The 23,748-nt window shown below is 46.5% G+C and overlaps 1 protein-coding gene across 1 annotated transcript in view; it reads right to left on the reverse strand.

Moving 5' to 3' along the window:
• tnrc18 (trinucleotide repeat containing 18) overlaps positions 1-23,748 on the reverse strand; it is a 68,411-nt gene that overhangs the window by 14,303 nt on the left and 30,360 nt on the right. Inside the window, exons 13-30 of the mRNA XM_019877339.1 lie at positions 22,939-23,084; positions 22,719-22,852; positions 22,519-22,632; positions 22,252-22,432; positions 21,843-22,149; positions 20,814-21,044; positions 17,710-17,889; positions 16,625-17,096; positions 16,269-16,419; positions 14,749-14,890; positions 14,533-14,650; positions 13,451-13,526; positions 12,989-13,097; positions 11,616-11,732; positions 10,709-10,855; positions 8,853-10,549; positions 8,151-8,387; positions 7,955-8,029 (exon numbers count right to left, since the gene is read on the reverse strand). Of these exons, the coding sequence (XP_019732898.1) occupies positions 7,955-8,029; positions 8,151-8,387; positions 8,853-10,549; positions 10,709-10,855; positions 11,616-11,732; positions 12,989-13,097; positions 13,451-13,526; positions 14,533-14,650; positions 14,749-14,890; positions 16,269-16,419; positions 16,625-17,096; positions 17,710-17,889; positions 20,814-21,044; positions 21,843-22,149; positions 22,252-22,432; positions 22,519-22,632; positions 22,719-22,852; positions 22,939-23,084 (4,634 nt within the window). The remainder of the gene's footprint in view (positions 1-7,954; positions 8,030-8,150; positions 8,388-8,852; positions 10,550-10,708; positions 10,856-11,615; positions 11,733-12,988; positions 13,098-13,450; positions 13,527-14,532; positions 14,651-14,748; positions 14,891-16,268; positions 16,420-16,624; positions 17,097-17,709; positions 17,890-20,813; positions 21,045-21,842; positions 22,150-22,251; positions 22,433-22,518; positions 22,633-22,718; positions 22,853-22,938; positions 23,085-23,748) is intronic.

A 23,748-nucleotide genomic window follows, 5' to 3' on the forward strand; every position in this document is an offset into this window, starting at 1 on the left:
GCAGGTGAATTTATAGCTGAAAAGAGTTTCAATACTCACAGTACAATATGTTACACCGGTGCATGGATGGCACTACTACCAAGGATGAAATATTACAATTTGTTTTCCAAAGCCGTCACCACTAGACAAAAGATACACGTATAGCTCGTATGTTTTTAAAAGCAGCGGAGGGGGAAGACCTTCTACAGGAAAGTGTTTTGTGATTTGCCAAGAAGTTTTATGTTTACAGAATCTTTGTGGAGAGATGGGTCGTACACAAAGAAAAAATTAGGTAACTGCTGGAACCGATGAAAGTCTTAATCAACATTTTAAGTTGTTAACTGTCATACAATTAAGCACCGTATGTAAACAATCCGCCCTTTGATGATTTCCGACCTTGATGTCATCATGCAAGTCATCTTGAATGAACGGGATTTGTGTTTAAATATTTGCGAAACTTCACAATTCGGCTGCTGGTAAGTCATGTAGAAGAAAGAAGCCAGTATTGGCGTCGTGTTTCCCTTTGCAAGTCTTTTTCATTTCTTTCTGTGACACTACAGCTTGTTGTGAACACACCACGCTCGTAAACACGTACACACTGTCCAGCGACATTTTCAAATGACCAGGACGGTAAAAGGTGTAAGAGATTTATCTTCCTCCCTCTAGAGACGAAAGGTCAAGTGTAGTGTGTCAAGTGAATATTCTGCATGGTAAACACAACTTCAGAAGGTCACCCGAGCGCTGCTGCCCTTTCCCTCCCTCGGCAGAATGTGCGACTGATGCGCATCTACGAGATGCCTTCATTGCTGTTCCATTCTTTCGTGCAGTGTAATGTCGAATTCTGAGAACGACAGTGAGCACTTACTCCACCAGAATGGTCCGTGAGTCGAGCAAGGTCAGGGTTGGCGTTAGTAGCGGCCCGGGAGGAAGCTGAGAGGTCAACATGGTGACCTTTGAACTGTTGGTGCATCCCACAGCAGTGCATGCAGACAGCAGCAGGACGTGAGCGGTATAGACGCCAAGCCCTGAAATGCACAGCGAGGCAGCATGAAACAGACAGGGAGGATGAATGATGGCATCGTTTCATGAAACGAATCCAAGCATGGCGAGAAAGCTACACCCAATAGCCACAACATTAGGTACACCTGCAGTCATAAGACCGAAAACGCAAAAGCTGTAATGCCCTTTACACCTGCAAATTTGATGGGAAAAAAAAAAGTTAAAAACAGTTCAAAACGGTAACACGGGTGTTGTAACGAGATTTTGCCGTATTTGATCGAGGAGCAGGCAAACAGACTCTGTGATCCGCAAATGTGTGTGGTGGATGTCATCGTATTTCACTCATAAATATGACAACAGCATGATAAAATTCCTCAGAATTTTTGTCAAAATTAATTGATTGAATTAATCATTTTCAAAAATATTCTTTAAACTCAAATAGTAATTCCACTACAAACAAACAAAAAGCACGATATTGGAAGAGGCAATCAACATATTGTGAAATTAATAATTTAACAAAAAATACAACTGTCAATCAAAAATAATTGGCTTTGTAAAGAATTTTCTCGTTGTATTGTAGGTGTACCTAATCAAGTGTCCTGTGCGAGTGGGTATTTTCCACACAATCTCTTCTCCACAATCAACCTGCGCAGGCCGAATATTCCTGGTTTACTTTGCGATCATTTCTCTTTGCCTGCTGCCCCTCCTTTGCATAGCGTATAATTACTATGCTCGCAATCCTTCCAATCAGAGTGAACATCGGACACATTATTAAACCGGTATGAATGATACGTTTGTTGCCTTCATTGACCCAAACAGACACCGGCACACACACTGTACAATGTAAAGAGATGGATTTATACATTTAAATTCAATCTCTGTTGTGTGTTTATATACCAATGAGAGCTTCTGCAAGTTATAAATACTGTATATGTCTCCCGATGTCGATTTGCATCTAAAGTTCTCAGTGGTGGAGCGTGTGTTTTTTTTTTTTTACTCTTTCAGTCTCTCGTGTACCTTTTCAAGGCAAACTGTGTGTTGGCAATCGTGCCGCTATGGAGTGTTCTTTGTTTCTCCGCCGCCGCAGTTTCAAGCATGTGTATTTTCAAGTGCTATTCCCATGTTAAGAACAGCGATGCCCGTTCTGCTCTTTCAAATGCAAATAACCTTCGCCATTTTGCTTTTCGTCACTCTTCCCCCCTTTTTCTTTTTACGCTAGGGCTGCGTCCCGAGGCTGAGATATGCATACGCACTCAGACACACACGTGCATTATCGCTCTCTGGGTACCAGTAATGTTGTGGTGTCCCTCCTCTCCGCTGTAGACCATTTGGTTATTCTGATAGAGGCGGTATTCCGTAATGACACCATTGGGCCTATCAGTGGCAGAAAAAAAAAAGTGAGATGGGGGCTGTATAAGGACATTATTCAGTAGTTAATACTGTAAAAAATATTGGCTTTTATATGCTATAAAATTATACTTCATACATTTAGGAAAATAATCAAAAGGTAAAAAAAAATTGTAAATAAAAGATGACGAAATTATGTATACTTACCTTGCTGGAGCTTTCCAGTTGACGAACAGAGCTGAGGGTGATGAGAGTGCACTTGGAGCAAAAACACCATCAGGAGCTGAGGATAAAGGAAGATCTATATGTTCATATGGTTATGAGCACGTTAATAAAAATAAAAAAATGGGAAAATTACAACTTGCGTTAGGAAAGTTCAGGGACTAGTGACATAAAAGATATTTCCAACCCAAATTACAAATGTTGAAATATGCTCATGAGCCTTAGGAAAAGTCAGTTCAATATTTTTGTGTTTATACTTTTGGATATGTTTAGTCTCTAACACCATTCAATATCTTAACTCAAGGCTCGGGGTGAATCAATACGAATCTTTTTTTCCCCTCTTTTACTTGAAATTGATTTTTGCTACACCTGCACTGACCCCAACTGTCATGTTATCCCCCCAACAAGGCATGCTCGTCCCACAGCAGACTAATGTAGGGACTAAGAAAAAGAGAGGAGAAAAAAAAAAAGAAGTACTTTACTGTGCCACTCATGAAAGCGACATAACTAGACTCCTATGTCCTTTGCTCACTTGTAAAGTGTCTAATTAAATCCTGCTTCATCCCTTCTACTGTATTCGTCCTCATTATCCTGCTCCTGTTTGTTTCATTCGTAGCTGACACACCTTCTTGTGTCACTCTTCTTTTTCTTTCCTCTGACAACTACAAATGTTTATCTTTCATATGTTCTATCCATCCATTATCTGAAACTGTTTACCCTCACGAGGGTCACGGGTCTGATGGAGCCTATCCCAGCTGTCTTCAGGCGGTAGGCGGGGCACACCCTGAATTGGTCCCCAGCCACTCACAGGGCACACATGGATGAACAACCATTCACACTCACAGTCACACCGAGTGACAAGTTTGAGTGTTCAGTTAACCTTCCGTGCGTGTTTTTGGAATGTGGGAGGAAACCGGAGTACCTGAATAAAAGCCACGCAGACACGGGGAGAACATGCAAACTCCACACAGGTAGGCCAGGGCCTGGAATTGAACCCTGCTTCTTTGTACTGTGAGGCGGACGTGCTAGCTCGCTAGCTAGAACTCTCTCTCTCTCTACCTCTCTCTCTTTTTTTTTTTCGATCAGACACCAAATGTCTTCAGTATAAAAACACAAAAAAGGAATCGACCTTGCCATTTCAATACTTTTGGAGGGGAGTGTAGTGTATACGCACTACATCTTTGCCACTACGGTGAAGTGTTTGGAAAGTAAAAATCTAGTCCTAAGCGGTAGAGAAAGAAATGTGATATTAAAGTGTGCTCGTATCACTGTTGTACCTTCTTCGGGGGTTTTGAGGACTGATCTCAAATCAGTAACATCAGAGTGCTCATTGCCCAGACTCTCTGTGCAGCCAGTCACCATACAAGCGCTTACAGTGATCACGTATTGAGTGGACGGCGTGAGACCGGACATCACACCTGGAAAAGAGGAGGATTGGTTTTATTTTGAGGTTGGGGTAAGAGTTCCGATGATCACTCCGAGAGAACAGGTGCCCAACCCTAACCTTGAAATTTTTGTAAATAAATGCATTGAATTAACACATTTAATCTAAAAATCTATGCGCATTTAGAAAAATTGAAATCATACATTTATTTATTTTAAGCGCAAGCAAATGACCATCAGGTCACAGTCTCCAGCAGCACATGAATAGGGGAACACCTAAAGAAGGACTTTGTGTGTCTTCAGAAGAAATATTCAAGGTGTGGCGTCATCACATGCATGAAATTCATTCAAAACAAACCTTGTCGCTCATGACATCAGATGAGTCCAGTTTCGGTATTCCCGTTGTTTGATTGTTTTTGGAGACTTTTGTATTAGGTGGCTTGCGAAATCTTATCACAAAAGTTGAATGAAGGCAACTGGGCTCTTTTTGTTTGCTGAATATATTTCACCTTAAACCCAAAAGGCTTCTTAAGTTCTAAAAATGTTTTAAAGCAAGGCCTGGATGGCATCTGAATTTGATCGTGCCCAAGTTAAAGCCTTTCACTATCCCTCTCGGCGCCTTATTCTTGAGGCTGATGTAAACAGGTACTTTGGTCATCAGCTCTCTGTGACGCTGTTGCTATGTAGAAGTACTGCAGTTGGCAAGTGGAGTGTCCTTTTTATTGTCTTTTTTCTGTCCCCATCCACTTTTTCACTGTTAGCCCCACTCATCGTCAGTCAACCTCTACTTGTCTGATAGAGCCTCGCTCACCCTTTCTCTCTCTCTTTGCCGCCCGTCTTTTAATTCAATTAGAGGCCGAGGCCCCACTCCACTGCCATTACACCCTCATTTGCGTTCTGTGTTTTCGAGCCGTCGGTGTGATTCCGCAGTCAGATGTCGGGGCCATCATAAATTAACAAGAAGCCTTATCATGCTTGGACATTATGTTCGGCAAAGACTGAGGGGAGGGACGTGGAGCCATACAGGAGACATTGAGAACGACTGGGATGGGGCGAGCTCATCTTCATATTTGCCTGGAGACATGGAAGCGTGGACGAGATGGGGGACGAATAGCAGCAGCGGACGCCATCATCATCGTCGGTGTTGAAGATGAGGCGGGGAAAGATCGAAAACAGAGAGAGTTGGAAGGAGCGATGCCAATGTATGACATCACGGGGATAGTGTTGAGTGTCTCGCTCCAAATGAAGACAGTCTGCAAATGCTGGGGGCTTGCCAAGGAGACATTAACAGGTTTGCATGCAACCAAGAGTGTCTGTTTTTGTCAGGAAGAGCATGCGGTGAGTAAAAAGGACAGCGACGATGTGTTTTTACCCAGGGCCGATATGAAAGAAAAGTTGTGGCAAGAACATGCTCAGCAAAAAAACAAAAGTTATTACATTAGTTGTGAAAGTTGGGGTGTAGTTCCAATATTTAAAATAACATGTAAATAATTACTTAAAAAATAATGATCATGAAAAATGCAGTTAGATTGCAAGTTGTAACTCAGACAAGTGGGGACTGTTGAAACCCCAAACCCAAACATTGTCTATTTTAATAATAATAATAACAATAATACATTTGTTCATATTCTTTATTGCTCAGCGGTATTTACCTGTGAAATTTCCATTAGCCAGGTATATGGCTTTGATCAGAGGCACCGCTGGCTGCTCTCTCCGGTAGGCTCGCAACTCATACCTGTCAATCACACCTCTGACATCACCAGTGGGTGGAGCCCAGCTCACCTTGGCACTGAAGCCATTGAGAATCTGCATTGCAGTGGGCGGTGGAACGGAGTCCGGTACTTGGAAGTGAAAGAAATAGAGCCAGTTATTTGATGAGAGGAAAAGGACGTCTGATCAAATGTTTGTATTTTTGAGAAGCTAAAATTATTGGGGCGAAATAAAAGTAAAGCAAAATCGGCCAATCAGTCCCTCTCCTGACTGCTCAATTGGAAATTCACCACAAAATGAAAATCTATACATTTACCTAATGGGTGTCTTGACTCGTGAAATCAGTGTAAGCACACCGTGTAAGCATGTTCAAAACACAATCTTAAAATTTAAAAGGGACGGTTCAATTTTAATCTATCTTGGTGGGATATAATTAAAAGGTTTGTCTAAAAACTTTTTCCCCCCCTGATCCAGAGGACATATTCCACAGAGCAATGTATGTGGGATAAGCGAATCATGTACAAAGACAGAAAATATATCAAAACGAGGCAAAACAACAGGTTGGACGTACAAGAGGTTCAAGTAAAAGCTTCCCCCATCTTTACATGCCTTAATAGGCCCACTAAATCATGCCTCCCATTAGCATAAATACTATTTATGGGAGTAGTAACTTTTTCAGCGCTGATTTAATGCAGCCACCCATTCATTCTGGGCTATATTTCACTATAATCAACCTCTCTCCTTTTCAGCCGTACTCTCCTTCCCTTGCGGAAGATGCCAGTGGGAGCGTCGACTGTCAAAACAGCCGCATCCTCTTTACTTCCTGTCTCCATCTATCTCTCTGTGTTTCTGTACATCTGCCACTAGTCTTCGTCTATTTCTGGTGCTGGAGGATTTACAATGTGGAGCAGAACTACTTTAAGAGAATACTGAACACAGTGTATAACTTTTTTTTCTCTTTAATACGCCGCCAAGCAGCAAACCTTTTATCATTTCTGTCTGAAGTGCGGAAAATATCTCTCGACTCACAAATTATTTTATGACCGGAGAGTAATTTCCTCACCATGCCAATATTTCTCCACTTTCACTCCTGCCTTGATTACTCAATCATTCTGCAGATTTTTCCTCCATTTTCATTCTTGCTGTCCCCCTTCGGTAAGCTCTCACCTTTGCCTCTCAATCCTCCATCCTCGCCTCTTCTCTGGCTTCTTAATGTATTTATTAGCACTTCCTTCCTCCCTCCCCTCCATTCCTCTCTGTGGTCACAGCACACCAGACCTACCAGTGTATCGTTCACTACTAATGAGCAGCTTTATATTACACCAGGGAGAACCCGGGCCGTTCTGGGTTAACAGCCTTTTACTGGGATGCCCTTTATGGTGGCTTTATCAATCTCTCATAGCGTCAGGCAAGTGTAATATCACGAGCCCTGGATGAAACTCACACACTGTACAAGTTGGAGTGCTTTTTCATCCCAAATCTCTTGAGAAACGCCAACAGGTGGGAGCGGTTCCAAATTGCCTTAAGTCACGGAAGGGCTCAAAACGTTTTTGGTGGAGAATTTGTGAATGGAAATCAAGTCAACAATTTAGATGGAGCAGCGTGTCTTACCTTTGCCGCAGCTGCGTACTCTCTGCCAAGGCGAGGCCGCCCAGCCTCCTGCGCCGAGAGCTATGATCCGATACAAGTATTCTCGGGTGCGAATGAACATGGAAGGATGAGTTTAGGATTGGGATCGAAAAAAAAAAAAAATTAATTAAAAAGTGCATGACAAAAATTTTTGCTAAAACTCACTGAATCATCCAAAAATATGCATTCATGAATCTAAATACAGTAAAGAATTTTGACAAGATACAAAACGGATGAGCACATTGAATCACTGGAGAGCAAAGTAAATAAATTCTGGAGTCCTATTTGTGCTCGTAGAAAAAAAATATATATATATATATATTTATTTATTTATTTATTATATATGAAAGAATTAATTTTCTGTTTCTAAAAAATTATATATAATTTTTATAATCGTTTAAGTAATGTAATAGGAATATAATTCTATTCAATTTACCAATTATACACAGAAATAACATTTCAATCGTAATTTAAATACAGTATTTAAGATTGTATGGGGCTGTAAATCAGGGATATATTTTTTTTCCCAGAGTGATGAAGGTATTTTGTGTATTCGAATAAGTGTGCCAGGTGGCTAACAAACAAGCTAGCGCTAAGAATTGTATGTAAAAGGGGCAGTGCGACTAAAAATGCTCATGACGATGATCATGATAAAAACCATCACAACCGTCATCACAAGTCTCACCTCCATGAAGTCTTTTCGCGGAATAGAAGAATGCAGAGCCGCCGGTAGAGACTGCCCACATATTTGTTCCCAATTCTGCAGCGGCAGAACATTTCACCATCAGAAGGATTTCAACATCCATCAAAAAGAGTTTGCAATGTGTTTGACTTAAAAGCAACGAGGTCCCAGCAGGCATTGATGTGGCCCTCTCGCTTACCTTCTTGTCGGTGAGTTTCTTGCCGGGGTTGGTCTCCTCTGGATGGTAGAACCAGTTGACCCTGACCACCATGTTGCTGCCCCACGACTCCCACATGCTCTGGATACGACCGATGAAGGGCAGGTTGGGCCTCCCCGCCGACAGGAAGACGGCGCAGTCGCCGATGCGGATCATCTCCCGGCCGCGCACGATGGCCTTGTAAAAAAGCTTCTTCGCCTTGCCTTTCATTCCTCGTCTCTGTCCGAGGGGGAGAATATCACCGGGCGGAATGAGAAACGTGGCGGCTGAGTAATATTTAACAACAAGTCGAATCGAAATGGCATTTTTCTCAGTCGCGGTGTTCTTTCCCTCGTGCGTGTTGCCTGGAGCAAAACTAATAATTAACAGATAATAAAATACAAGAGGGCACCGCCCCCCCCCCCCACACACACACACATTCCGAGATAAAAGACACACCGCAAACAAGTGTGTATCATAAAACACGTAGAAAAGGGGAACTACGGTAGTTCAAAACTCATTCAGTAGCAGCCAATTCTAGACCAAGTCTGAAAAGAACGTTTAAAAACGTCTTTGGGAGTGAATGAGTTTTCATTTTGGGCGCCCCCCCCCCCCAACCCACTATATGAGGAATTACAATCACCTGAAAGTAACTTAACATGGAATGCATGACATTGTGGGTGTAATTCGCCCAACGCTGCTCACCTGAGTGGGTTTCCCAAACCACTTCCAGAGCTGCCTGGCTGGAAGGAAGGCGGAAATTTTGGGCCGATTTTCCACACTGGGGAGCCGTTGGCGTTTGGCCAACTCCTTGGTGGTGGGCAGGTGCACCCCCTCCCGCCGCTTTGGCCTCCCCACTTTTCCTTCCCCTCCGCCGGGCTTCGGTTTCGGAGGGCGGCCCCTTTGACCGGAACCCTTCCCGGTGGCCGGTTTGGCCGCTTTGGCCGCGGCGCCGGGAGTCGGAGAGGTTGAGAGCGAAGGCGAGGGCGAACGGGAGCGAGGGGACGCCTCGTCTTCCTCCATTTTGACGTCCGCCTCCTCCTTGGCGTTCTGCTCTTCCTCTCGCCGTTCCTCTTCCACTTTGTCCGGGGCTGCGGGCAAGGGAGAGGCGGGGCCCGGAGGAAGAGGAGTGGGGGTCCTCTCTTCGTCGGAGCTGCAGGAGGAGTCGTCCGTCGACGACGAGGATGAGGAGGAAGACGAGGACGACGATGAAGACGAGGAAGAGCCGGAGCAGGATGAAGAGGAGGAAGAGCAGCTGGAGGTGCATTTCTTCTTTGGCTTCCTCCTCCCTTTCCCGCTTTCTGCTTCGGACTCGGAGCTGCTGCTGCTGCTACTTTGAGACTCTTCCTTAATCTTCCTCTCTTCCCTTCTGTCCTGCTCCTTTTGCTCCTCTTTTTTGCCTTTCTCCCCCCTGGCGTCTGCTTCCTGTCCTCTACCGCGGCTCTCCGCTCTCTCCTTAGCCAGCGCGTGCGCATTGTGGGTGGCCTCTTTGTCCCGCAGTCCAGACTCGCACTCCGGAGCTCTTGGTTTGGACTTGAGCAGTTTCTGGTCGGCTGTGGCCACGGGGGCGGGATCCCGTCTGCCATTTTGCCCCTCCAGCAACATCAGAGCCTTGGTCTTTTTCGTTTTGGGCGAGGTGACGCCCTCGTGGTCAAGCTTCACGAGGGGCTCGGCGGACACGGACTTCCGCTTGACGACGTCCCCCTGTCTGGAGGCGGGCTTCGGCCTGGAGATGGAGTTGGGCCTGGAGGCCAACCGCTCGGACGACAGCTTCGGTTTGGGTCCGGAGAGAGTCGCCGGTGCCGATGAAGTTCTGGTCGCCAGAGAGGAGCTGGATTTGCCCGCCGACAGCCTCGGAACTGGGCTGGGAAGGAGAACGGATCTGAGGGGTCTGGAGTTCCCGTGATGGTCCGAGGCGGGTTTGCTTTTGGATGCGGAGGTCGAGGCGGACCTGGGCTTCGCGGTCATGCCGGGTCTGGACACGGGCCTGTTGGATGTCCCGACATTGGCGCTGTTCTCTCTTTCTCTACGCTGGCCGTTGTATGAGGTCAGATTGGGCTCGCTGTACAGGTCCACAGTCAGGACCTTTCCGTAGGTGGAAGGATAGGATGAAGAAGAGATCTTAGCTTTCGGTTTCGATTTTGGGATCGGAGCCGAGCTGGTCTTTCTGGGTCCCGCGGAGGTCGGACTACTCGAAGGGGACGCGATGGAGCTCTTGTGAGCCGGTTTTGCTTGCGCCCCCATCGCGGGCCGTGAGGCAGGCCGAGACTTCTCCTGAACTGCTTTCTGGACCGACAAACTCCTCTCCTGGGCGACTTTGGTCAAATCCTGGGATTTGCCTGGAGGCTGGCTGGACGACGGAGATTCTGTTTTCTCCTTGCAATCGGAGTTCAAGGAGGTTTCTGCGGTGGGAACAACAACGACACAACATGAGACGCGGACACGGGGCAGCCCGATCCATCCTTCCAGGACAAAATGATTTTTCGGCAAATAAGAGATTACGAGTGATTATGAAAGAATTGATCTCACGGTCGTCCGTCATTTCTCTGAGTTCGGCTCACCTGGTTTGGGTTTGGGCTTGCGACCGGGTTTGCCCTTGACTTTTGGCGCCGTTTCATCGGCCTTGGCCTCTTTGCCCTCCTTGCTGCATTTGCGCACCCTCCTGCGAGAGCAACTGGCCACCAGGAGTGCAGGGGAAGGCTCAGCGCCTGTTCAGGGGGAACACAGGACGCCACATATTAATCTGCTTCTCAAACTGATAGTCATCGGGACGAGAGATGAAACTGGATCAAGCTTTTCTCCCATGATTATAGTTACCAAAATGATCACATTCATGATTTTTCAACATTTTTTTTTTTCAACTAAAGAAACCAACAAAGGCGGACCCGGTGGTCCGGTGGTTAGCGCGTCGACCTCGCGGTACAATCGAAAAATCGTAAACCGTCAGTTCAGCCGATCAAATGCTTGAGGGAAGTTACTTTGAGAACAACTTGGTGTACATGTTTACCGAAAGAAACGGGAGTCGCGCTTGTATATCGATTCCATCAAGGACAACAAACAAAAACTAAGTTGCAAAAAGGTTAGAAAAATGTTTATCTATCTGCCCGCGCTGCAACGGGTGTTATAAAAAGTTGGATGCAGTCAGTTCAGTGTGACCTTAAAAATGGTTTGTGGGTGGACAGAATCTATTTTTGTGACACCCACACAGGCAGGAATCTTGCGAATAAAAACAGGCGTGACCTAAGGACCCCAAGCTGAAGACTAAACCAACTTTGTGTTTTCCTGCGACGGAGGCCAAGCGAAACCCCAAAAGGACGAGCGTGTAAACAATTGTCCTCTTTGTTGAACGGGGCCATTGGATTTTTTTTTTTTTTTTTTTAAAGCTCGCTGTTTTCCGTTCAAATTGGGTAGGAGAGACAAAGGAACAATGGTGTGCGTGAGCGGTGCTTTGGTACGGTATGTGCTCACAGTGGATCTTGTAGTCTGGAGGCAAAAGTCGGATGTGAGAGAGGGGGATGCGTCCCGTGTCGCCATCGTCAAACTCCACCGTGATGAGATCGTCGTCGTCGTCGATGTCTGAGCTTCCTGTTTTGGGGAGGAAAACAGCAAATTGCGAATAAGAAGTTGCCTGGCGGTTTCGAAACGGATCTCGACTGACCTTAAATGTTGATTAACAATGCTATTGATTGTTTAATAATATCTAGACATGGGGAAATAAGCTGTCCCGTTTTTGAAACCAAACCGGGTCTGGACGACAGAGTCTAAAAAAAAAAAAAAAAACAAACGTCAAGACTAGTTCTCACGGCAGTTGTAATTTGGTCTAGTTCAATTTTAAAGCTAATCCAAATCATATCGGCCTATTCCGGAGTTTTTTTTTCCCTTAGTTAAAATCAACTTTGGAGTTATTTGAACAAGCTCTCAAAGGGGAAATATTTCTGAGTCCATTTTCTGTTCGGGTACAAATGGTTGGGTCTTTCAAGTGTTCTCTTCCTATTTCTACAAACGCCTCTGTTCTGGATTTCTGCATTTCTGCCCCACCTTCATAAAGCAGTGGACCCGAGAAGCACCGACCAAAAAACAGTTTCTCAGCCAATGACTTGGCAGTCGGGCGCAACGAAAATCAAGAGTAGAAAAACCATTTCGAGGACTATCACGTCAATGCCAAAACGTAAACAAAGCTGCATTGTTAGGACCGATTAGCTTAAGTACGCGGTGTCACCATCCATTACTAGCAACGTGGACATTGGGGGTATTTTGTCTTTTGTCGATTTCATGCGCCGCACTGCGACAGCACACTCAGTGACGAGTGCATTTTGGAGGTTTGGTGACAAAATGCTGCCTTCGGACACGATGGTGCAGTTGAATATTGAAGTAGACAGTATTGAGTTTAGTTTCGTAGAGCTGCATTGAGTTTCCGAGGCTTTTCCAGGGGTCGCGGGAGATCTTCACTAACTTGGCTACCCGAGTCCCGAGTGTCAAAAGCATTCTTAAAATCATCCGGTTCACGTTGGACGCCAACCGAAATACCTTTTAAGCTTCTACGCTGCACACACTGACCCCTCTGTCTCAGATGGTGAACTGCAGACCGCGGCCAGAATAAGAAACACACGGTCAAAGAAATAACCTCTCCCGCAGTAGGTGTGTACTGCGTGCGATATATTTACACTTTCACGCGACGAAGATCGGGTATAAGGGCGCACTCTGCCGTATTGAAATAGCCCAGTGGATATCATACATTTGTCATGTGCCGCCAGCTAGCATTTAATTGGAAATTGACGATGACTCATGGCATCCAAGCGCTGTTTGTGTGTGTGTGCGTGTGCGTGTGCGCGCTGGTGTACCGTTGACAACCGTGCCAGGATAAAGGCAGCGGTACTGCTGACTCCAGTAGGCAGCGATGCGGGTGCCCTCGGGGAGATAGCGCACCGAAGGAGGCTTCACATCAATGATCTGAACACAGACAAGAATAAAGGACTTGAAATGTCAAGAACCACGCCAGCCACGCCAGCACGCGCTAAGTGTTTCTTACCGGCATTGGCCCGAGCTTCGTTTATTTATTCCACATCAAGACTACACAGAGATAAACTGGAATAAGCCATGCGGGCAGAGGGCGAGAGCTCGGGGAAGGTTTAAGCGCATGTGGCCGTCACATGACGTATGACCTACTTTGGGTCATGCATGTTTCATGTTTCACTTTCGTCTGCGAGCGGCTGCGCTCTCATGTGTCACTAGAAATCCGAGCGAGAGCGATGTGGTGCGTTGAACCCCGCCGCTCTCATGCGAGTGACATCCGGTTTACTCACAGCCTCCTGCAGCAGTTGCTCCAAGCAGTAGATGTGCGGCCGGTTCCCTCTCTCGCCCTCCACCACCACACTGTATCTGCGGCAAACAATTACAGGAGGCTCAAAGCGCGGCGAGACAAATTGGGAGCGCCGCATCCACTTTTCCTTTCTGTGATTTCTGTCCGAAACGTTAACGTTGCGTCATTTCCAACCGAGTTAAACTAAGCGTAGCCGGCTGAGGCTGCTACGACTATTTTTTGCGGCACGCCTCAAAAGAAATCAAACTCAACACTGACGAAATTATGGCTGCACAGTACTTTGTCCCAATTGTTGTGCGAATCACATTTACATTCCCCGAGAATATTAATCCTGCTTTAAAAGAGATTAAGTCTCGTTTTCTTTTAACTCAGCCCCATTGGATTTGCAGCTAAGTGAGCAAGCTGGAGCTGATGTTTTTTTATTTTTTTTTTCCATTTCAGAGTTTGTCAAACGCTCTTATTGATTTGCTTCCGGTGATTAAGATGTTAAGTATGCATTACACTCCATCCTGAGGCACTTTGCCACGTGAAATCGAAAAACGTTTTTTTTTCTCCTGTCCATGGAAACCTCAAAACTCTTAACGGTTGTTCAAAGCAGTTGGGCAGAAGTGATAAGCCAGAGAGGAAACATAAAAAAATGAATGCCGCTGAAATCAAGCCAAGCTCCACCCACCTGTGCTAAACTTTTCGCTAACTCAATCAAGAACAGCTTAAAAAAAATAAATAAATTAAATAAATAAATAAATAAATAAAAATGTTATCAATATCATAAGTCACCAATTGGTGGGTAGTAACAAATATTAGCGCCGTACTGATGAGCTGAGAAGAGCTAAGACGTCTCAATGATCAGTCCACATTATCTGTCTGTGTGTCTCATACTGCACACCGGTGGCCAAAATGGGCACACCAGGACAATTGAATGAATGCAGCTTGACAAAAACGGTTGATTTCTTTGGCTGAATCACATCGAAATCGGAACGAGCCTAGCAGATTACGATTGACCTCTAAGCGTCAACGGGACGTCCAACATAGTACAAATATGAATACATCTTGTAATATACTCACATATCGGGCGAGTGCACGGTGTGCACGTGCCCTGCGTAGAGAAGCTGGTCATCCATTGGGATCAAAACCCGTAGCCCGTCCGCCAAAGAGTCTTTGTCCAACACACACTGCACTGGAGCTGAATGCAAGAAACAAAAAAAATACAGGACATAAATATACTCATGCCTGCAGGTTCTTTTGAATCGCGACGGTCCTGAGGCGTCAACCAACGCTGACCGGGTGTCGAGGACCTCTCGGGCGCACTGTTGCCGCACGGCGGGATGAGCTCGTCTTCGCTGAAGCTGCTGTCCTGATTGGGCTCAAAGTCTTCATCAGCGGCCATGCTCTCCATCAGCCGGCTCACTGCTCCCCTGGACTGCTGTAAATGACACCCAATGCCCTTTATTTTTTTACGAACGGATCATATTCCTTGATTCAGCTTTAGAAAAACATATTTACGTCCTGGCGAGATGGTTTTTTTGGTTTGCCCTGAAAGTTATTTACACCAGCTGGTTATATACAGCAGCCACTTGCATCATGTAATTAGAGTAAGAGCTGCACGGGGAAAGGAAGGAAGAAAAAAAAAAAAAAAAAAACCTGTGCATTTTGATCGACACTGTTTATTATCGCGGGTGGAGTTTGCAGTCATGCAGAACGGCACTGCGTCATTCTGAGGGATGGTTCTCATATTTGCCGATCACATTTAGCAACATGAGAGGGTCAAAGTATTACAACTCTATGCATGATGCGTACTACACAACTCCAAACTACAACAATAATGCGAAGATGGTAATAATCTCGTGTCTTCTTTGCAGCGATGCATTTTGGGTGTCATTGGGCTCATGATATTGTGGCAAGTCTGCGTCCCTCTACTGTATAATACGACTAGGCCTCGTGCATTGTATTTCAATCAATCACATAATTTTGCCTTCGGAAAGTCCGCTTAGCTTAGCGCTTACTAAAAAGGCAAAACTCCATTGAGATGCTAATGGTTAGCATTGATGGTTGCAGTTTTAGAGCCCATGGATATTTGAACACAAATGGTGAAGTAAGATAATATAACTCTACACACAGGCATACATTCTTGTATTTAATTGTGTTATTACTCAATTTTTTTTAAACTACCGGTATATTAATGTAGTGGTATTTTTGGTTATTAAAACAACAAAAACACAAAAGCAATTGCTTTTGTGCAACGGAATAATGGCATTTCAATCCATTTGAATGGGGAAGGAAGACATATGTGAACACAAATGGTGAAGTAAGACAGATAACATAACTCGACACACAGGCATACATTCTTGTATTTAATTGTATTATTACTCAATTTTTATAAACTATATTAATAGAGTGATATTTTTGGTTCTTAAAACAACAAAAGCTTTTGTGGAACGGAATAATGGCATTTCAATCCATTTGAATGGGGAAGGAAGATTTGAGAAAGGCAAATTTCTTTTCAAACCACTCCAAATTTGGCAGCCTTTAACATTTATACGATGACTCAACAGAGTTCTAACAGATGGACAACATATGTCACAATAAACTACATACGTGAGGCGAACTTTACGTCTCAGAGGCAAAACAGACGCCAACATTCACACACAAACGCGACTGCGCATTCCAGAAACGTAAAATGCCTTAGCGCGCATTGATGTCAAACGGTTTCATTCGAGCATTCTCGTCGTGACCTCGCCGAGACAGTACGCAATGACTTTGCCCTGCTCATGACTTCTCAGCTGATCAGTCATCACACTGACCTCCCGGGCCTTGGTCTTTGCTTTCGATTGGCTCTTCCGCGCCGGGCTGAGGCTCAGAGCCGCGGGGCCGCCGTCTCTTATTGGACTAGCCAGGGAGGACGGGCTCACTATATGCACTCGGGGTGGGAGAAGCCTGCAGTTGTCCTTTCTTGTCAGCAACATTTAAGACAGCAGGGGAGTGCGAGAGTGACTAAAGTGCTGGGAAACCCTGCTGGAACTGTGACACATACACGAGACAAAAAAAAAAATGCTGGGAGAGGATTTTGAAGAGAAGCAAGTGTATAATGGAACAGAAAAGGGACCCCCCCCCCCCCACACACACACACCCATCGCTGAGTAACCACCAGATGAATAATTGACGTACTTTCACGGCATCTTTGGCATCTCTGTGGGAAGCGGGCTGCTTGGGTCTGGAAACGGGCTTTGGGGTGAGAGGCGGGGCTAAGCTGGAGGAGGAGCTCTGACTGGCGCCGGACACGGATGACATTTGGTTGGCGGAGGCGGTGGCGTCGTGGAGGAAGATCCTCTCGCTGCGTCGCCGGTTCCAGGCTTCGTCCTCGCTGAAGCCTCCCAAGCCGGAAGCCGTCGCCAGATCGAAACTGAAGCGCCGCTGAGGCCGAGGCGACGGTCGGCGCCGTTTGATCGGTAGAGGCTTGCGTTTGACGGGCAGCGTTTCGTCGCGCTTGCTCGGGCTGCTCTGCTCGATGCGGCGGGTCGCCGGCGGCAGCAGGGGGAGTTCCGGCGCGGAGCGTTTGCCGTGCAGCAGAGAGGGGAACTTCCTCAAGCGCAAGTCGGAACCGGAGTCAGACCACTCGCACTCTGATGAACCTGATGGTGGCAAGACAGAGCTTCATGAGCTTGAACGTTCAAATGAAGTCCACACACACGCACGCACGCACGCACTTTTACAGCAGACTAACTGGAAGTGACACAAACAGCTTGAAGCAAGCACACTTGTCCTCTTTGGAGAACTGCAAGAGAGTGAGAACTGACACGAAAGGAATTTCGAGCATGTTTTAATGAGTCGAAACGTGTTTGAAAGTGCGCGGAAGGGGTGAAACCACGCGCATGCGATCCCAACTGTTGTGGTCGGTCCGTCTTAAAGCCATGTAAATGTATTGGATTCTCCGCAATCGATAATGACAAGAATAGCACGATTGATTACATCCAAACCGATGCATAATTTACGACTGAAACATTAAGTTCCACCGCAATGTGACAATTGGAAATGAATGAATATTTGAACAATGCCGCCAAACCGCGGCGCTGAAAAACACTCCGGCAGATAAACCTGCTCGACCACAAAAAGCACAATCAGAGGAACCATCGCAGCAGCGAGCCTTTTGTCCACACAGTCAACGACTCGATCACTCTTTACATTTGTGTTGGATCAACAAAACAATACGCACTGCAACTCTGCTTTTGTGTGTCGCGTTCTTACCCAGAATGCTCGGCCGGCTGTGATGTTTGCCGTCGGGGAGGAGGCTCAAAGCGGCAGAGCTGACCGGGAGAGCGCTCGCTGCAAACCTGGCCAACAGACCCAGGCCGCTCTCCTCGCAGCCGCCGTCTTCCGAATCGGAATCCTCCTCGTACTCGTCTTCGTAATCATCCTCTGAAGATTCTGTTTGAGGAAAAAAAAAAACATTTGAGCTCAGAGGATGGACGGGTATGCCCCATATACTGTTGTAACAAAGGCTCAGAGTGTATTTAAAAAATAAGACTCAGTTGGCGATAGCTGAATTTTGTGCCCTGGATTGAATTACCACTCACACACACACACACACACACACACACACACACACACACCTTCACAACAAACATGTTGGCGGATGGAACCCACCGCGCAAAGAGAATGACACCACCCAACAGCTCGTACGCCGTGTCATCCAAATTCTGCTGCAGACACTCGACCTCACAGCCCATCTAACCACGACTGCACATCCACACACTCACACTGGAAAAAGACCACGTGACCTCCGACCCCATACATCACTATCCGTGATTTAATCCCCCCCCTTGAGGGAATATTAAAAACAGCAGAGATCCACTTCCTTTCTTCAACGGTGACAAGACATTGCAGCAAGCAAACAAAACGCGTGCCGTACACAAAACACACACACACACACGCACACACACGCGCACGTTCAAATAGCTATTGAAGCACACTGCGGGTTAGCGGCGTGTTGCTAGTAGTAAGCGGTTAGGTCCAACAGACGAGCAGGAGGAAAGTCTCCGCAGAGTGTTAACGCGATGGTGGATACACAGTACGGGAGAGCAGTCAGATCGTAACAGTGCAATCATATCTGATTGACGGGCCGCGTCAAACATTCTGCCCTTTTGTTTCGATTCACTGACATCGAGTGTGGTCGTCGATTGCACGGGCGCACACCTCAAACGCATCACAATGGAGAGCTGTTGCTCGTTTTTTTTTTTTTTTTTGGACTTGTGTCCCTAATTGAAGTCACCACAATTTTCGATCCGGCTCTTATGTTGCGGTGGGGTTCGACACCACTGCATACTGGAAGAACCTTGCTCAATGATTACCTGTGTTGACAGTTGTCAGTGGAAACTGAACATTGTCGTATTTGTCAAGGCAGAGCATTTTGATGCAGCTCTTGCATTCTTGCACTTGGTGTACATTGCATTCATCGTGATCCAAATTACCGCTTGGGGTCAGCAGAATTGTTCCGTGTCATCCCGTGAAAACTTGGGACGCGCATTCTAAAATGAATATTTCAGTGTCGATGAATCTCGGAAGCGCTGCATAAGAGGTACTGTGAATCCACATTGTAAAAAAACGTTCGCGGGCAGACAACAGACAGGACGAGGCAGGCACTGAGAGGACAGCCCTGTGAGGCCCCTTGTTTTACCTTTGGTACAAAGTTTGAGTAACCATGGTAACCGCCTTCATCCCAGCTCAACATCACAAAGCTAGCTTTTAACGTCTACAAGTCAGCTGAGCCCCCCAAAAAAAAAAGGTCTAATAAGGTGAAACCATGGCTCCCAAGAAAGGAAAAAAAAAAAGCTTGAATTTGTCAGGGAAAAAAATAAATCAGGTGAAAGTTGATATTCTGTGAATGGATGATAATTTCAGCTTCATGGAAGGCCGTCTGCGTATGGCTCCATTATCCTTGATACTCAGGTTAATGCCCATTGTCCTCGCTAGCAAGACAATTCAGCACACGAGTAGAGCTGTCTGACTTTTTTGGGGGGGAGGGTGTGGCCTATTAGGATGCAATTAAACCTTACTACTCGACAACTGTGCTGCACTGGAAAGTATCAAGTAGTTGCCCTACTACAGAGGACAGAACACACCACTGCAGACCTTAAGTTGGATATCAAGGACAACGGACTAAATGCGCAAACGTCATTCCATACAGCGCTGTCCGTATTAGCAGTGGAGAAAATAAAAGGGGCACGTCCTACTTACAGAGCAGGTGACAGGGGTGTGGCCTCAGGCAGGGCGGGGTGGGGCGGGGCGGCACACGGAGGCGAGAGTGCAGCCTAGCCTTAGCGCAGCCACGCCTTAGCGCAGTCTAGCTTAAGCTACACTTTAGCCGCAGCGTAGACGCCGCCGAGGCGATGAAAGCGTTCGGCTTTAAGGCTGAAGCAAGTCCTTGCCAAACTTCTGAAATGTCGTGGGAGCGGCGGCAGCGGCAGCAGCAGCAGCACAAGCACGTGGGACAGGCAGAAAGACACTCAAAGCATCACGGGAAAGACAATTTGGAAGGGAGGGGAGGTGGGGGGTGAGGTGGCTGACAGAGCAAAGAGGTTGACAGCAAAAGTAAAATGGGTGGGGGGGTGTTATTGGAAGGTTTAGTAGACTGACAAGAAGCTCTTTTGTCCAAATATCCCAAACGTCAATTGGCGGCATCATCTGGATTAAAAATAACACATTCAATTAGACTATAAAGCTCCCACAATGGATGTGTGGGGGAGAAACAGCTCAACGACTAAACGTCCCTGTGCAACCTGAAACCGAGCAATCTTTCCAACCTTTCCTGGGCCAAACGGAGGGATATTGGACAAACAGAAGGCGCCGGGAGGACGTGAAGGTGCAGTTGGACAGAACGACAAAGACAGACGAGACAGATGAAGCCGACACAAGGACCACAGCGGCTCGCTTTCCATACTAAGTCAAGTCCAAACCTTTAATAAAGCCTTTTTTTTTTTTTTTTATAGGTACCAAACTGCAATACAACTTTATGAAAACAAATCTCACAAATTCACACAATATTTCAATTCAATGTACAAACTCTACAAAATGCTTTTTCAAATCCAGGCAATAAAAACGCCATAGAAATGTGTAAACTCTTTAAAAAGGAAAAACAAACAAAAAAAAAAAAGGCAACTTTGCAGAAAAACCAGCAGCAAGAGAGAGGTAGGGACGGTTAAGCTAAAGCACAGTCTGGGAAGAAAAAAAAAAAAAAAGATGCCTTTGCAAAGGGCAAACATACAAGCTGTGACAAGACTCAACAGACAAGGTATCGTCTGAGTTAACAGTGCAAGGTTCTAAGACGGGTGGGGGAGGGGGGGGTCAGTAACCTTGATCGAACGAGTCGTCGGAGGAGCTCAGGCCCGCCTCCTCAAGCAGCAGGGATAAGTGCTTGTGTTTCTTCTTTTTCTTCTTCTTCTTTTGCGACTGAGCGCCGGACAGCGCGGAGGACGGCGACGATGCGGCGGCGTGCCTCTTCCGGGCCGGGTTGCCGTGGGGACGTGTTCCTGAGAGAGAGGGCCAGCTCCCTTTTGCAGAACTGTGACCCTCGGAATCAGAGTCTGGTACAAGGACAAGAGCGGTCAACGGCTCGTCAAGCGTACAGACGGAGAGATGCAACTTGAACAAGGAACCAAATTCAAATTGAGACCGCAATGTAGAAGGCGAACGCACAGCTTGATTTACAAGCTCAATCGAGTCTATGACTAAGACAGGGATGGGGAACTGGTGGCTGTGCCTTTATTTTATTTTATTTTTAAATGGCGGGGGAGAGGAGACTTTTTTTTCCCCAAAAATTTTTTTTTTTTTTTAACCCCTCATTATGATATGGCAGACATGTCTTAGTTGAGCTAACACTGGCCTGCCTTATGTTTTTGTTTTTTTGTTTTGGGGGGTGGGGGGGGGGGCGTGAAATGATACGCTGGGAAAAAAATTGTAGCTCAACAATCTTAAAATGTTGAGTGAGTTCATTTTTTTTTTTTTTTTTTTGTGAAAAATGTACAAAATGAGTTCTTGCGCTTAAAAGCCGGTTACTTGTTGAGCAGTTTTGTGCCGTCCTTGAATGGCACTTATGCAAGAGAGCCCCTTTGGACTCGGGGGGGGGAAAAAAATATCATGTTTGCTTGAGTTAGGATAGGAGATCTGTTCGACAAGCATTGAAAAATCTATCATCGAAAATGAACTAAATTAAGAGAACAGATGCACATATTCTGAGGGGGCATTTTTGTCATGTATCTGCTTCGAAAAGTGTATGCTCCGACATGCCCCCCGCCCCACCTCCAGCATTGAAGTCGCCCATCCCTGGACGAAGCTCATAACTCAAAACATCACACGCGTTTGTTTTTCAAGCAGGTACTCACTGTTAGAGCAGCTGCTGAGCTCCGATCTCATGGGGGAGAAAAAAGCACTCTTCTTCTGACCTTTCACCTTCCGTACCACCTCCGAAGCCTTTGCGGCCACCTTTTGTCCGCTTTTCGACGCCGAGTGGATATTTCGCTCCTTGGGCTGGCCGTCGGCGGACTTGCCCCTGGGCCGCTCTCCTTTCGAGCCCAAAGCTAGTTTGCGAGACGCGCCCGCGGTGTCCAGCCGCGAGAGCGAGAGGGCTCTGTCCAGGTCGGAGGCCAGCTGCTCCTGCTCGCACACGAGGCCGCGTTTCACCTTCAGCCCCTGACAGCGGCACATACACATCATTAATCAGAGTGGAATGGAAGAGGCCTGTTGGGAATATTATGATTATTTTTTTAAATGACGCACTTGCAAGCGGGTTACCTCGGGAACGTGGCCGCCGGACGCGTCCTGGTCTTTCCAGCCCTTGCTCTTTTTCTTCTTTTTTATCTTGACCCCTAAAGTCCCCATCTCGCTTTCCTCGTCTTCTCTGGACACCAGGAACCTTTTTCTGTGTCCTTCCCCAGTTTCAGAGTCCTCCGAGTATTGCAGTGACCTACCCACCCTGAGGCAAGAGAATATTTGTACTTGAAACTGCTCAACGGGTCAAAATGCGCCAGGCTGTGATTTATAAATTTGGGACACACTGACTTTGCGGGCCTGCTGTCCATTTTGAGAGGCGTGGCCAAGTGTTTTCTCTTCCTAGGTCGACCTCTGCCCCGCCGAGCGAGAGTCCGCCTCTCGTCTTCCTGCTGCTGCCGTTCGCTGACGTGACAAGAAGAGTTTAAGCGCGTGCGCGTCCGACAAGACGCGGCAGAAGTCGGTCGGGAGCGTGTGTGCTGTGCACTGACTGCTTGTCTCTGCGTCTCTGCAGCTTGCTCATCTCTCTCTGTTTCTCCTTGTACGTCTTCTGGAGCTCGGCCAAGCGAATGCGGTATTCCACCTCCGCCGCATCCAACGCGTCCATGGACATTTTACTATAAAGCTGCGGGGGGGAAAAAAAAGAGAACAATGTCGAGGCCTTTTTCTTTCCGCGTTTTCCTCCGTGGGTGACCGTATTTATCTTCCTACCGGCTCCTCCTTCCTCTGCGTCCAGCTGTACTTTCTGTTGGGATGGAGCGTTCTGGGCAGATCAACGTGGGACTGTTCCTCGATGGCCTCCAGCAGAATCTGTTTGCTTGCCTCCAGAAGGTAGTCCAAACCCTCGATTGCCAAATCTGTCATGGGATGCGGAGGAAAAAGACACGCAAACACATAATGGTACATTATCAGTGACGAGACCTGATTTATTGATGAGTCACAAAATGTTAGGGATCTTTAGCTTTCATGCGACACTTCAGGATGAACCGAAAATGCATTAAAACCTCGAAAGGGGAACTTATTTTGACCGTGCACATGTCCAACTGTTAACTCATTCAGTAGCAGCCAATTCGAGCCCAAGTCTGAAAAGACGTTTCAAAACGTCTTTGGGAGTGAATGAGTTCAATGCTTCAGTGCATTTTTACCCATCCTGATGTTCTCCCAACACGCGGATGAATGGCAAATTTTGCTCAACAAATGCATTTCCCAGGACGCCCCCCCCCACTTCCATGCCTTTCTGTGACACTTCCAGTCTTTCTTTTGCATCCTGCCAATGACAACTCCGTAAACACTACGTTCAGTCATCGCTTCCCTCTGCCGGCATCCTGCTGACGTCAAAGCTGTTCTCGTACCGATTCTAATTGAAACAAGGAACGTGTCGGTCAAACGCCTGTTGTGAATTTCCCCGTTCTGCTCCTTGTTAGAGAACCGCGGGCGGGGGGAAATTTTTTTTTTGGAAACGTTTAACAGCTTTTCGGCATTAAGTTCACTCATAAAGGTGACGGTGCATTTTAGGTTCGT

Source organism: Hippocampus comes, unplaced genomic scaffold (genome assembly GCF_001891065.2).
Source record: "Hippocampus comes isolate QL1 unplaced genomic scaffold, H_comes_QL1_v1.1 scaffold193, whole genome shotgun sequence".
Lineage (NCBI taxonomy): Eukaryota > Metazoa > Chordata > Actinopteri > Syngnathiformes > Syngnathidae > Hippocampus > Hippocampus comes.